This window comes from Folsomia candida, unplaced genomic scaffold, assembly GCF_002217175.1.
Source record: "Folsomia candida strain VU population unplaced genomic scaffold, ASM221717v1 Fcan01_Sc002, whole genome shotgun sequence".
Lineage (NCBI taxonomy): Eukaryota > Metazoa > Arthropoda > Collembola > Entomobryomorpha > Isotomidae > Folsomia > Folsomia candida.
Window position 1 is genome coordinate 1 of NW_019091194.1, and position 15,102 is coordinate 15,102.

A 15,102-nucleotide genomic window follows, 5' to 3' on the forward strand; every position below is an offset into this window, starting at 1 on the left:
ATGGGGACATCGAACAACCGTGGGGACATTGTCCCTCTGTCCCCACACTTCCGCAGCCACTGGCTAAACATGAAAACTCTTGATTACCTTATGTGACTGTACTTGACCATCGGAACAAACTATTGTGCAATCTACGAGTTGGTTTTTGGACAAGAGATTTGCACACTTTTGGAAAAAGTTGTTTGCATGGGACAAATCGTTGGATCCAATTTCAAAGACGGTTTCTTTCTCCATATTTATGTAGCTATGAAGAGACGATTTTGAAAACCTCTAGATAGGAAACCAAGAACAATTAGTACAGCAGTAATTTTCTAAAAAAAAATGCATATGCAGCTGGTGTGTAGATAACGTTCGCAAACTTCATAACGCAATTTTTTTTGTTTTGACATCCAATCCACCCACCCCTTTTGACACGATATTATTGGGCCCTGACCACCCACCCATTCCTGCGTTATGAAGTTTACGAACTTCCCTTATGTTTTGGGCAGCTAAAAATCTACGGCCAAGCTACACTGGGCAGTTGAGAAACTGCAATATTTTCACAATTCTGAGAAATACCCAGTCTCAAGTTTCCTTCAATTCGCAAGTTGCGAATCGCAACTCATACTGAATTCGAGTTTGCTTTCACCACTGCATTTTTCTGCCGTGTTTTTTTGCGTACCTTAATAATTTATTACAAACCTAGATGTATGAGAATTTGACTTACTTACCTTTAAAACCTGACACAATTTTGATTTCCTCTCCGATTTTGCAGCCTTATTATTATGCACTCGATAACAATGCTTATTGTTTGAATAATGTTGAATTCGGTCGGACTTGTGATGATTTGTGTGCAACCTTGTTGGCTGGATTGGTTGGATGTTTGTTTGGTTGAATTTTGGTGGAGCCGAATAAGGGGAACTTCATATACATGAAGAAGAGGGGGACCCACGGACCCCTTCCTTCACTTCTCATACATATATCCAATCCAACTGCATGCAACCAAGCACCAAACACGTTGTTTCCTATGCAATATTATAAACCAACCTTTAAACCTCGTGTATATACGAGAAAACCAAGTTTTAGTAATCTTCTTCCTTTACGGGAGTCTCCCCACAAGAACCAACGCAACCCAACCAACTTATCCTCTTAAACATCCATCCATCTCCCCTTCTTCGGATGCATGGGTCCATTTTTATGGCCATACTGCTGTGGTCCCCATGTAACTGCAGTGGCCGCGGAAGCCGTGGGGACATGGGGGACATTTTCATTTTCCCTGTGTCCCCACGCTTCCGCGGCCACTGTGTAACTGGTCTGGTCGGCATATGCATCTTCTTATTACACTTTTTGTGAAAATCCCCTCTCAACAAATTCCAGGAGAGGGAGTTGGTTCCCCATTTCATAATATAGGAGAGGAGGGGGATATAGTAAATTCTGTTAGTGGGCTCTGTCTCATTCTCAGTTTAATAACACGACGATGGTAAAGTAAAGCCAACCAACTTGTTTTTGCCTTTTTTTCGTTTGAAGGATGAGTAAAATGAGATAGACTGAACTGAACCCCCTCCGGACTTTGCACCATTATGGTTTTCCTCCTTCTCTCCTCTGCTTAAGCTGAATAATAAGGATTGACGCTTCTTCTTTTGAATACTTTTTTGTAGCTTTGTGGGTTAAAGAGTATAATAAAAAAGGAATAAGGAAATGTTTCTCGGGCATATGCATTGTTTGGTTGAGGAGAATAAAATATATGTACGTATTTGCATGGAACAGTTTCAGTATGTCTTTTTATTTTCATCTTTTGTATAATGCAGATTGTAGGTACGTATGTCTTTGAACTACATATATGCAGTGGCCGCGGAAGGGTGTGGGCAATGTCCCACGGTTATTCGATGTCCGCATCATCTCCTCATCTTATATAAACCCGTCCCTCCCCCATATTACAAGGAAAATGTCCCACACCTTCCGCGGCCACTGACTGACTACATGTATGTACCATTGTTTATTACAGAATACACTGACAAAAGTATATTTAAGTAAATGTCCCCAGATGTCCCCACGGCTTCCGCGGCTACTGACTCTACATGTACCATTATTTATATATGTAATTTTCTGACAAAAGTTTACATTTAAGTAGTAACAAGTTGAAAATTTAATCATTATTCAAGTCGAATTATTAAGTAATTTTCTCCTCTCCCAATTAAAACACTTCTTCAATGAACGAATCATCATCCGCAGTGGAGATGGGATCTTTCAATTTCGAGAATATCCTTCTCCAGATCCTTATCAAGTGATGATAACTCCTTTTCTCCTCCTTTCTTCGGGCTGGAAGGTGGTTTTGCATTTTCATTCCTGGATCCAGCAGCAGCTACCTTATCGACTGATAAGGTAGCCGTAGGTTCAGGCAAATTCTGCAGTGAAAGTACAGCCTTTCTCAAATTGTCCAAGTCTCTCTCGGCCCCAGCTGCCCTTTTTCGCTCGATCGAATGCTGGCTTTCCCATCCGAGCACTTTATCACTTCAGTCATCCACTTACCGCATTGCTAAAAGAGAATGGAAACAAAAAATGTGTAATAATCATTACCATCATTTCTGTAATTGGCTCGTAAAAATTCATAAATGTTCCTTCTCAATCTACCTCGAGGGTGAAGTGAATAAAGGGAAAATGGTGAAGTGAAAGTCGTCGTCGTCGGTAATTGACTTGTGAGCACTTTTACATACCTCCTTTTTTGTCTTGATTGTATTTGTAGACTCGTTTGCTAAATTGGCACAGGGCACTTTCTTTCTATGCATTTGAAAGGTTGATCTCTCTACTTTCTCTCTGTTTCCACCTTTTTTTATTGGTGGGCAGAATTTGGTAGGATACGTATGTATTTAGAATGACTTTCATTCGTAATAATGCTAATGAGCATTTTTATTACGTAATATGTGTTATGTCATTCAGTGGCGGCGGAAGTTGGGGGGACATGTGGGGACATTAGCATTGTGGGATTATTGAGGAGAATGGGCTTATTAACATGGGAAAGAATGGCCAGATACAATTTTGCTGAATTTCTCGGGGGACAATGTCCCCTGTCCTCCCTCTGCTTCCGCCGCCACTGATGTAATGTGTAGGAAAGTTATTGATAGTAGGAGAATCTACCCATTTTCTATAAAGAACTGGAGGAATAATATTCTACATGGTGATCCTTGGCTGAAGTTTTTACTAAAGTCGAAAAATTTTACACTTTCCAAATTTACTGTGGTCGCTTTCTCCTCTTCGGATGCAAATATCTCTGCGAAACGTGCCCATTGGGAGATCGTGTCTTTTCCAAATTTCATACTAATTACATTGATGATCGATTGACACTATAGTTTGGTCAAAATCGGAGAGCATCCGCTGGGAGACCTCCATTGTTGTAAGTGAAAGTCGTTTATTCGAGTATACATGAGATAGATTGTCTTTCCGAAAATGAGGTCCCAAACAAAAATTTACCCAAATTTTAAAAATCTTACCATCAACTCTTCCAAATGCGTTTCCAATGAAATATCTCCACAACTGCGGCGAAGTTGTGAAAGCATGAAGACTGCGGCTTGGAGTTCATAAATGATCAAAGCTCTCAACCTATTGTAGCCTGCAGGCGGATAAATAGATAATCAGTAAATATATAAATTTTCCAATTTTTAAAATAAGATTCCTGGAAACCTGGATAAATTATGTTGAGCGTGACCAAAAGTTCTTCACAGAGGTTAATCTTCCTCACGAGATTTTTCGGACTCATCATATGCAACGGCTCCTCACTCGTCCGTCCGTAAAGCTGGGCCAGCTCTACTTTCACCTCCAACAAGTAAAAGTGATTGGGCGACAAGGTTTTCGAAAATTGTTTCACAAAGTCTTCCTTGGCCGCGATGTCGCCGATTTTGTCGTGAAGTTGGTCCATCTCTTGACCAGCTTTCTGGATCAGAGAGTTGACATAGGCGACGTTGTAGTCTTCCTTGCACGTCAAACATTTCCAATCTCCGTCCGGTTTGAAGGGATCGAGTGGAGCGACCAGGCCACGTTTTTCGGAGGTCGGGGATATTCATACATTTCAAGTGTTGACACCGGAGCGAGCTGACGTGACATCCGAGCTCGGTCGGATCCTTGCACCGGTCACAGTGGCACGTGAAGAATTTCGTCATTCGGAGGAGAGATAGTCGATCGGCGGTGCCCCATAAAGGGTCCACCTGGATAATTTGTAAAATATTTAAGGGACCGGTCATGAATTATGTCACGTGAGAGGAGGGTTCAAGGATATTGTGCCTATATGACGCATGTTAATGGGGGGAGGGTCTAGAAATTCGTGAGTTTTTGCGTGACATAATTTATGGACTTCCCCTTAATTAAAAAACGCTTAATTTAGGATATTCGATGACTTATTGCCAAAATTATCAAAATCAGCGCATTTTTAATCATTTCTTCGCTCTGGGAATTTATATTAAAATTCGTAAAGCAGGGAGTTGCCAGTTTTTAACCAGCTTTGATGAATTCCAGTTTTTCTTAAGGCGGCTTCTTAAACTTGAGATCTCCTCCTTCAAAAATGGTCAAAATCTGGAGTGCAAATTTTAATAGATTGACAACGACCTGTCCTACAAATTTGTCGTTCAGAATTTTAAAATAAATTCTCAGAGTCTAGAAACGATTAAAAATATGCTGATTTCACGATTTTGGTGATGAATCCCACGTGAGTTTATTACATAGCTGATTGAAAGATGATCTCCCTTCTTGATGGGTGTACTGGCTCGAATCACAATTTCTTTAGTGCTCAAATCCCACGTTTTGACACAGTTTGGACGACAATTATGCTCCAGATAGGAAGAGTTATGGTACACACCTACATATGCAAATCCATAATTTTACGTAAACTGCTTTTATGGGGCAACTTTCCCTTTGTCATGAGTGAAAGCAGTGGCCGCGGAAGCAGAGGGTCAATATTCCCACGGTTCTTTGATGTCCCCATCATCTCCCCATCTTATACAAACCCCTCCCTCCCCCTCCCCTATCCTAAATACATACAATATTAATGTCCCCACATGTCCCCACAGCTTCCGCGGCCACTGGTCACAAGTGAAAGTAGTAAACTTAATTTTGTCTCTCGTTTCATACCAATAACTCGCCTGTTGATATGCCCATCGAGATCCGGGATGGGAATTTCGTGCCCGTTCGTCTCAATTATTCCGATAAGTTTGACAATCCATTCCTCCGTTACGTCCGTTCTTTGGAAGAAATCATGAATTAGCTTCACACCTGCTGCCGGCTTGAGTTCGGTGCTGTTACTCGTGGAACTGCCACCAGGTCCCCGCCACCACCTTCCTCGGCCTCCATGGCTTTAACGAATTCCTCCCGTTTTTCCACATTTGCTTCGAGATTCACCAGTTTCTCGAAGACGTCAGGATTCTTATCTTTGAGTCCGAGCGCTCGCAAGATTCCGATCAGTTGATAGAGCGGATGTTCACCGTCGGCATATTTAATCGTAACCTTTCCCCTCGATTTGGCCAAGGCGCACTCGGCCTTATGATCCTGGGAGTTGCAACAAAGTGGAGATTTGCACATGGGAAAGCCGCATCCATTCTGGCAAGCGTGCGGTTTGACGCCTTTACCGTCTGAAATTGAGAGATGAACAGAGGGCGGATATGTATTTAAGCATTTTTCCCCTAAACTATCCAAAAAACTTCAAAATATTTTTTTTACATATTGTCACACATTTCTAGGTTTGCATATATACATATAAATATTTATAACTATGCTTTGAAAAATGCGTAGATCATTTAAATATTAAAAAACCTACTCCAAGCAACTTTGCGGGGCCTTTTAAGATGGCATTGATAACTGAAAGTCGAACTCCTAATATCAAATATGTGATATATTATTAACTTCGTGCTAAATTTCAGCCTCCCACGACAAATTTGAAACGTTTCTATGGCATTTAAATTTTGTTACGGTCCACCCGATCCACCTAAACGACCCCCACCGACCAACCACTTGACCGATCATGCCCATCTCCGAACTCAACCTTACAATTTGCCCAAAGATGAAGTATGCAAAATTTCAGGTCAATAGCTTTTGTTTAAAGAGAGTTATCGTGCCTACAGACGGATAGACGGACGGACAGACAGACATCTTGACAAATCTATAAGGCCATCTTAAAAGGCCTAAAAATACATATACACATTTTTCAAATTTTTCTAGGGTGTGAGACGAAATTTTTCTGTTAAAAAAAATTGTACCACAAAAAATCCACTTCAAAATTACAAGTTTTGAGAAAATTCTTATTTTTTGGTACAAACATATTTCGTAAATATTTTGGAATTTTTTCGTAAATATTAAATCCATATTTCATCTTTTTTTCCTAAATACATATCAGCTCTCTGGACCTTACATACATACTTGTGCGATCGTGAGATTAAGCAAATTGGGCAATTCTTCATGCTTCACATAGTGTTGCATTTTGTATGTAACAGATGCACATGCAATATCCAACAATACAGTGGCCGCGGAAGCGTGAGGGGAAGAGGGACAATGTTCTTCCCGGGTATTTAATGTCCGCATCATCTGCCTATCTTATATAAACCCCGCCCTGCCCCACCCCACAATTTTACCGTCCCCATATGTCCCCACAGCTTCTGCGGCCACTGCCAACGAATACATATTTTCTAATATATTTACTCTTCCTAAAATTGCATACCATCCGTCACCACTCCATCCGGCTTGAATTCACTGTAACAACCGAGACAGACCGGAAGGGTGATTTTCGGAGGGGTGATAATCAGAGGTTTTTCTTGCATAATAATTTCTCCCGGCTTGACATCCCTCACGGCGATGAGGAATCGACCCAGCCGCTTATTTTCCGACACCTTCCACCCACAACAGTCCCCCTTGTGATCCTTCCAGTGCAACTTTTGATGCTCTTTCGAACAATAGCCGACTTTCTGGCAGCCGCCGCATCTCGACACGGCGGGGACGGGACAATCGTGAACACCACATTTGAAGTTGTTCTTGTTCGAGTCGTCCTTTGAAATTGAAATGGAATCACTTTCTGGATTCTCTTTCTTTTCAGAAGCCGGCTTTGTCACGTTCTTCGCTGCTGCTGCGGTTTTTGCCTTGGATGCTTTCCCCATTATTATTTGCTGCTGCTTTCTTCGTTCGCGTGTACAGCAGGGTTTCTCCTTGTAAAAAAACGCATGCATGAAATTATTGAACAGAAAATGTTTTTACAAGTTTAATAACGCACACCAAAAATTGGGAAAATGCATAACAAACATTTAAGTGTAAATAATATTGTAATTTTTCTAAATATTTGATCATGAAAATTTGATTAAGAAATCATGGGGCCATTTTATGGTACGTTTAATAAAACCAACCAAAAATCTGGAAAAGTACATGAAAATGCACGAGAATGCATAAAAATTATTCATATAAGAGTAAATAATATTGTAATATTGTAATTTTTCTAAATATTTGATTAACTATAGTAAGAAATCGTTGTTGTGCTATTTTATGGTATTTTCCTCATCATTTTAGTATTTTAGTGTCAAACAGTTTTTTTTCAGTTTTAGGCCTTTTAAGATGGCCTTATAGATTTGTCAGGATGTCTGTCTGTCCGTCCGTCTGTCTGTACGCATGATAACTCTCTTTAAACACATTTTATCGACTTGAAATTTTGTACACTTGATCTTCGGATCAAAGGCAAGGATGAGTTCGAAGATGGGCATGATCGGCAAAGTGGTTGGCCGGTGGGGGTCTTTTCCACCCAAATGTGTTGTCATTAACCACCAAGATGGTATTAATGCCATCTTAAAAGGCCCCGCAAAGTTGCTTGGAGTAGGTTTTTAATATGAAAAATTAATGAAAGTGACCCTGGTGGAATTATAACTAGAAATTGAGATAATCTTGTCCCAATTTGACAGGGTAGGAAAATATAAAATTTCTTCAAAATATGAAATTTCATACATGAATTGCATGATTTGCGTTTTTATAGATTTTTGTGCATTTTACGCGTTTTTATGCTTTATGCACGATAAACGCATAAGGGGGCGTCCATAAATCACGTGATCGATTTTTGGACAATTTTGACCCCCTCCCCCCCCCTAGTGACATTTGGTGATAATTTCGCTACCCCGCCCCCCCACCGGTCACGTGACAGGAGATGATGACTCAAATTAAATCATGTCCGGAATATATTCCGGACAACATGATTTAATTTTGGGCATTCCCTAGCAGGGGAATGTACTCGAAAAAAAGTAAAACTGGTTACCCTCCTCCAAAATTGTCTATGCAACTTTATACAGTATGGATGCTTGATTTTTACCCCGAATAAAGGTGTTTTTTTACACGGAATCAAGTACAGATTGCTAAGAGTGTAGCAATATTAGTCCAGTGTTTTTTAAATCATCAATCAAATTAAAGCTACACACATGTGTAAATAACTCCATCTTTAAAACGCCAGTCAGACAAGAATTTTAAGTCGAAGCAAGTTTCTAAATGTGCAAAATGAAAATCAAATCTATATAACGTGCGTGTGGTATGCCAAGAGAGTTTATATATAACTCTGATGACATTTATTGGCATATACAAAAGTTAAACAAAACTTTACTCATGTCACGTGACATCTGACCATCTACCCCCCCCCTGTGATAATTGGTGATAAATTTCAGACCCCTCCCCCCCCTCTAATCGATCACGTGATTTATGGACGCTCCCTAAAAGAACTACAAATTTAGAGAATTGAATCTTGCCCCCATGAAAATATGAAGTTTCTTCAAAATATGAAATGATTTCCCTACATGTTCTACAATTTTATGGATCTTTATGGATTTTTATGCACCATGCAAGCATAAAAATAATATTGTAACAGAAACCCTGGTGTAGAGCAATAGTCAGTCACACGCTCTTCACTTTTGTCCCCAAATTCTTCTCTGTATGGGGGACAGAGGAGAGATAAGAAATTGAGTGAAGCCTTGTATGAAGAGAGAAAGAAATTTAAAGAAAATGCGGATGCAGTCAACAGTTGCCACTTGAAAATGAAATAAACTCGTGCAATAAATCTTGAATGGAGGGATGGATGGATATGTGTGATCGTGTCCTCGGCTAATATTTCTTCCTTCACAATAACCCAATTCATGAGATTATTTTGTTGGGAAGGGTAGTTTCCTACGTACAAGGGAGGTCTCCCAGCGTATGCTCGCCGATTTTGAGCAAACCAGTGGGAATCGATCACAAATTTAATTAGCATGGAATTTGCGAAAGGCACAACCTCCAAATGAGCATATTTAGCAGAGATATTTGCATCCGATGAGGAGAAAGCGCGCTTTAAAGTTGACAAATTTTACACTAATTTACTGCGCATTTTCTCCTCTTCGGATGAAAATATCTCTGTTAAACTTGAACAAACTAGTGTCAGACGATCGCAAATTTGATTAGTATGAAATTTGAAAAAGGCATGATCTCCCAATGGGCACTCCGGAGCAATTTGCATCCGGAGAGGAGAAAGCACGCAGCAAATTTGGAAAGTGTAAAATTTGTCAACTTGAAGTCGCGCTTTCTCCTCTTTTGATGCAAACATCTGTGCCAAACGTGCCCATTGGGAGATCGCGTCTTTCGCAAATTTCATCCTAATTAAATTTGTCATCGATTGATATTATTTTGCTCAAAATAGGAAAGCATATGCTGAGAGTCCTCCCTTGTTAGTTTAAGAGGGTTGATACCAGCAAATTGTATTACTTTGTGTAGGAAAAAGATTGGAAAAAAAAATCTGCTCCAAATAAATATCACTCTGTAAGGTTTTGACAAATATCAATTGATCGTGGTGAAAGTGAAAAAGTAAGAAAAGCGGTTATACCACCAAAACCAACACTTACATATTTTGAAGAAGGTCAACAAAATTTTGAAAATTCAACAAACTTTTGAGACTTTAAAGTAGAAACCTACCAGTAAACCACCGCATTTAGAATCACGAAAGTTCACTTAAACAAATGTTTACTCATGTTATTGGATGGCACACGCGTGGGTCATATTCATCATATGAATTTATTTTGAACGTATACTATATCTTGGCATATTTGCATATTTACATACACCAGGCTGTTCGTGGAATTTAAAAAATTCAATTTGTGATCCAAAACGATGTCAAGTTTGCCACTTTCATTGCGTGGGGTACATATCATTTGAATAGTAAATTGTACACTTTGCATAAGTAGACGGGAGAAAATCACTCACAAGTCGGCAGAAGAACTTGAAGGGAAAGTGAGTAAAGTGAAAGTGTCATCGTTCGTCCCCCTCTTCTGGTCGTGTGTGTGTGTACATATGCACAATAAAATTAAATGTTAAAGGTTTCTGCTGCTACAGAAAAAACATATTTCGACGAGGTGTCGTCCTTTTATCTGACTAACGGTCATGATGACATCACACGCGATACCAAAATTTCGAAATGGTCTGCTCCGTCCAAATACAAGATCTTCACAAGCAGGCCGAACAACATGATCCACTACTAACACACTCCGCGGAAGCCGTGGGGACATTAACATTGTAGGATATGAGAGAGATAACTATAAGAGAGAGAGAGAGAGAGATGAGCAGATAATGTGGACATCGAATAACCGTGGGGACATTGTCCCTCTGTCCACACCCTTCCGCGGCCACTGTATTTATCTACAATGTGTGTGTGTGATACTGGGATTTCAGATTTGTACTTACCGACTTGTTGCCAGCAATATTGTCCACGTCCAGACTCGAGGGATGGCTGCAAGTAGTTGTTGACTTTCTCAAGTCCGAGTAGTGGTCACTTTCCGGGCGCTGTGGGCACTTCCTCCCTGTCACCAACTTCTTATTATCTTTTATTTGCTACGATTCGACTATTTATTGACAAGATTCGATTATGATGAGGAAATTAGATTTCCTATTTGATCCTCTCCTTTTAGTCAACAGCCTTGAGGAGGCTGTAACCGTAACGAAAAACTGAGATGATCAAAATAAATATGTGTTTTTGAACATGCTCTCATTCCTAATTCAAAACTAGCCGGTTTTCCGAACGGGAAAATGCTCGAAAGTTTTTTTACGCACACGACGAATAAGTGCAACGCTCTCTTTAATGTTATAGTTTTGGTTGTATGCAAAGCATGGTTTTCTATTTTTAGAGTTGTCTACCAACAACCCGGATTTTAAGCAGAGAAGAGTCTGGATCATAATATTGACAAGAAATCTTATAACAACTTTTATTATTTTTATTATTCCAATAATTACTGCATAACATGTAAAATTTGCTTGCTTTTTATGAAGTACAGAATACTACACGTCCTAAATATGTTCTTATAATTGTTAAAGTTAACAAACTTTATGAATTTGTATACAAAAGCTCAGGTTTTTTTCTAATTAGTCGATTCGATCACATTCCCAAAAAACTTTTACAATTAGTCTAATACAAATTATTCTAATCATTATTATTCAAAAATTAAGATATTAAATACTATTTGTTTGTGTGCAAAGTATTAACAAATTTTGGTATAAAACTGATACTTTAGATTAGAAGGCAGTGTCCACTACATGATTTGCAATTACATTTTTTATACATGGTAAAATACATGCGTAGTCAAATTAGTGCTTTATTTATTCTAAATATCTATAAATAGTTCGGGACTCATAATAAATGTATACATAAATAAAGTAGAAAAACTTTCTACTACCTATTTTGAATAAATAAAAATTTGTAAATCTTTTCTTAAGGCTCACTCAACTATGGGTAATTATGCTAATAAATACTTACATATTTCGTTGCTTTTAAGCCTAGTACTTCGGACAGATTTTTCACGCGAAACGACAAGTTCTTTACTCCTTCGCTGAAATTACTTGAATTTCACTACAACGTGTATCAAATCGAAGTGTTTCTTTAAATCAATTGTAAAATGTAACTTAATGGTGCGTTTATGCTTCACGTCATCGTCACGTCCTCCTCCTGATTGGCTGAGCGAAATTATCACTACGCCACTTAAAAATTTCGACCCATCAAAAAATCGGATTTAGAGGAGAACATGACGAAGACGTGAAGCATAAACGCCACTTTAGTCTATTTTTCCCGTTTTGTTACACTTTTTGACGTGAAAAATCTCTCCTGAGTACTGCGCTTTATAATGCAATATTTACTTTCAAAACCGTTCCGTTGCTACAAATATGCGAGTTTTTTGTGGCGTCTATAAAAATAAAGCGTGCTCATGACATGAAGAAACGTAACAATATTTACAAGAAGACGAGACGAGACGAGAAGAGAACAGAAATTAGTGTGTGGTTTGTTCGTAATAATAATAATAATAGCGGTTGAATGATAATACGTACGAATTTCCCAAGCGGTTAGATTTCGGTTGCTTGCAGAGTTCTCTTAATTAAAAACGGGGATTTATGATCGTCTCCTCTAATGAGTGAAAGTGAAGGAAGTGAAAGTAGAGGTTTTTTCAGACCTCCGTTTACTTACTTAAACTACAAACATTCTGCTTACACAGCAGCGCTACATTACATCACAGACAGAAAATACCCACGCCACACAAAGTCGTTCGTATGTACTTAAGCATACAAAAGTTGATTTGGGAGAAGAAGTAAACTGGTAAAGTTACAAGGAGGAGAAAGTTGACTGGACGTTACGAAGAGATAAAACTTGGCGAATTTAAAAGTTACGGGAGGAACATTATTATGAGAAGAGGAGTTGATGATGCTGGAACAGCAGCAGTGGTACATAGATTACCTACGAGCTAGCCAGTGGCCGCGGAAGGGTGAGGGGACAGAGGGACAAATGTCCCCACGATTATTATTCGATATCCCCACGTTATATAAACCCTTCCCTCCCATATCCTACAATGACAATGTCCCCACGGCATCCGCGGCCACTGGAGTATTTACATAGGGCAAAGTGTATGTATGCATTTGGTTGTACACAAATGTTGAATTAAAGTGAGGTTTTCCAGGGGTGTGGGTGTAGAGGGTAATAATTTGAAGTGAAGCATGATTACAGAGAGCGGTATGTAGTCAGTCATAGTCTAATCAGTGGCCGCGGAAAGTGGTGGGGACATCTGAAGAAATTAACTTTGTAGGATAGGGGAGTCAGGGATTTATGCAAATGATGGGGAAATCGAATAACCGTGGGGACATGGTCCCCTTGTCGCTGTGGGGATATCTGGGGGCATTAACATTGTAGGATAGGAGGACATGATGGGGACATTAAATAACCTCGGGAACATTTTCCCCCTGTCTCCACCCTTCCGCGGCCCCTGACTCTAATAACAAATTAAGCACAGTGGTATACTATTTAGTGCAGCAATTGGTTGAAGGTTAGGTGTTTCTTTACTTTACTTTTTATCTATTTCACTTCATGTGGCTCAGGTACGTTTTATTACACGGGTTTTATTTACATGAGAATTTTTACGAATGCTGTGCACAGAACTTTTCCCCCTTTTCACCAATAACTCAGATACGTAAAGTGAGAGAGAGAAAGTAAAACTTTTTTCGCTGCTGCATCAAAAAGTAAAGAGAGAGACACTTTCCCCTGCTATAAAATTAAAATCACGACTTCTACTCTTTCAATTCATGGCCAAGTTCATTTGAATTAAAGTGCTTCGTAAATCAAAGTTATGGATGTGACACATACAACAACGACGAAATGTCAAGGTTGTTTGTAGGGCTTATCAAACTGGGAGACGTGTATGAACATCGGATTTCATTTTATATAAATACATACATAGATAAATACAGCCTTATAAAATTCTTGATAATTTCTGACACGATTCTTGTCTGTACCTGGCAATTCTACCCCTACGGCAATAATTTATCACTGAAGGGTAACATATATAGAGAAGCTAATCCTAAGTCCTGCTCAGCCCCTAATGTCAACGCTCTGGTAATAGAATTGCATGGTACCTCCACCCTCCCTCGGTAACACACAATTTTTACAGCTCATCTTAATTTAAGGGCTGGGTTGAATAACGTTTTTTTTATAATTGAAAGAAGAACGCTACTAATAAATATGATTAGCTAATCGTGGCATGCAAATGATTTGGTGGTCTGTCATGCATCGTCCTAGTGGAAATATACATATTATAAAACGATTTCTGTATCCAGAATCCATATCATTATCATATTCATACCTGTATAAAATAAAATAACGATCTTTCTAGCATAATAATAATGGAATTGAGCACTATACAGAGACGACGACTTTTCCTACACTATTATTACCAGACGAGGAGAGAGAGAGAAAGCATCATTTCGCGGAGACAACTTGTGACTCCAAATCCCGGATTTCTACAAATAGAAAAAACATCATATTATAATATAACATGTAAATTATCCGTTTCACCGAATCGCGGGGACACTAATGAACTAATTTGTTAATAAAGCTCGCGTCGCGGCATAATAATAATAAAGGCAGAGATAAAATGTGGCGTGGTGTTCTCTTACCAAGGATGTCAGATTTTAATTTGAGCTTGATGATTTCTCTCCAAATATCTTGACGATGTCTTTCATCTAATATTCCCATGCGTTCCAGCGCTGCAGAGTTCATCCTCAGCAAGGACCTCCCATTCACATTGTTCTGTAATCAACAAAAACAGAAACACTCAGGATCAGCACCACGACTAACTATATGTGATGGGCTCCTTTCATACAATTATTTTACAGGATGCTACACACTTCTCGTCAAGGACGTGTCTGTCCTTCTTTCTCTTTAAGCAGTGGCCGCGGAAGGTGTGGGGACATAAACCTCTTAAGGATGAACAACACATGTTTGTGTAGTATTTTATTTTGCCGTTGAGGACGAAATATACAAATATATATACTGTATAATTTATCCTGACACCAAAATTTCTCAAAAATAAGGATATTTCTTTAGTATTTTGTGAAAACTTGATGGTAAAAAGTGGGTTTTTTAGATTGAGGGGAAAGTTTTCAGAAATTTCTCTTGTTCACAATGGGTATGAGTTTACGAAATAATTTGCCACGAGTAAATCTGGATTTTTTGTAGGATATTTTGCTACCCAAATTTTGGAATTTTCCTTACACTGACCAATGTTAAAAAGTGGATTTTTTTTGTCTTCCGTCAAAAAACTCAAAACTTAAAAACTGATTAAAATAAAT

General features: G+C 38.9%; 3 protein-coding genes across 7 annotated transcripts; all 3 read right to left on the reverse strand.

Moving 5' to 3' along the window:
* Positions 1-2,218: 2,218 nt before the first annotated feature.
* Positions 2,219-4,022, reverse strand: LOC110844295. The gene is made up of 3 exons (XM_035847756.1): positions 3,658-4,022; positions 3,468-3,586; positions 2,219-2,515 (listed from the first exon to the last, which is right to left on the reverse strand). The coding sequence occupies exons 1-3, from the start codon at positions 3,890-3,892 to the stop codon at positions 2,408-2,410; spliced, it is 462 nt and encodes a 153-aa protein (XP_035703649.1). The 5' UTR covers positions 3,893-4,022; the 3' UTR covers positions 2,219-2,407.
* Positions 4,023-5,232: 1,210 nt separating this feature from the next.
* On the reverse strand, positions 5,233-11,042 carry LOC118434441. The gene is made up of 3 exons (XM_035848012.1): positions 10,684-11,042; positions 6,677-7,157; positions 5,233-5,594 (listed from the first exon to the last, which is right to left on the reverse strand). Exons 2-3 carry the CDS (start codon positions 7,107-7,109, stop codon positions 5,233-5,235), a joined length of 795 nt encoding a protein of 264 aa, XP_035703905.1. The 5' UTR covers positions 7,110-7,157; positions 10,684-11,042.
* Positions 11,043-11,187: 145 nt separating this feature from the next.
* On the reverse strand, positions 11,188-14,560 carry LOC110844471 (protein aveugle; the record flags this gene model as incomplete). 5 transcript variants are annotated; one of them, XR_002547436.2, is given in 3 exon segments in its annotated part: positions 11,188-11,822; positions 14,115-14,271; positions 14,428-14,560. XR_002547436.2 is itself a non-coding variant. In XM_035847758.1 (3 exon segments), coding segments are annotated over 2 exon segments (174 nt in total), but the record flags the coding sequence as incomplete, so codon positions are not given.
* Positions 14,561-15,102: the final 542 nt, after the last annotated feature.

Excerpts from the sequence above, each read along its gene's own strand:
- LOC110844295 (XM_035847756.1), bottom strand. The coding sequence starts at position 3,892 with ATGGACCAACTTCACGACAAAATCGGCGACATCGCGGCCAAGGAAGAC. Across the intron at positions 3,587-3,657 it reads GCTCAACATAATTTATCCAG|GCTACAATAGGTTGAGAGCT; the intron begins GTTTCCAGGAAT and ends ATCCGCCTGCAG. Across the intron at positions 2,516-3,467 it reads CGCATTTGGAAGAGTTGATG|CAATGCGGTAAGTGGATGAC; the intron begins GTAAGATTTTTA and ends ATTCTCTTTTAG.
- LOC118434441 (XM_035848012.1), bottom strand. The coding sequence starts at position 7,109 with ATGGGGAAAGCATCCAAGGCAAAAACCGCAGCAGCAGCGAAGAACGTG. Across the intron at positions 5,595-6,676 it reads GGATGGAGTGGTGACGGATG|ACGGTAAAGGCGTCAAACCG; the intron begins GTATGCAATTTT and ends TCTCAATTTCAG.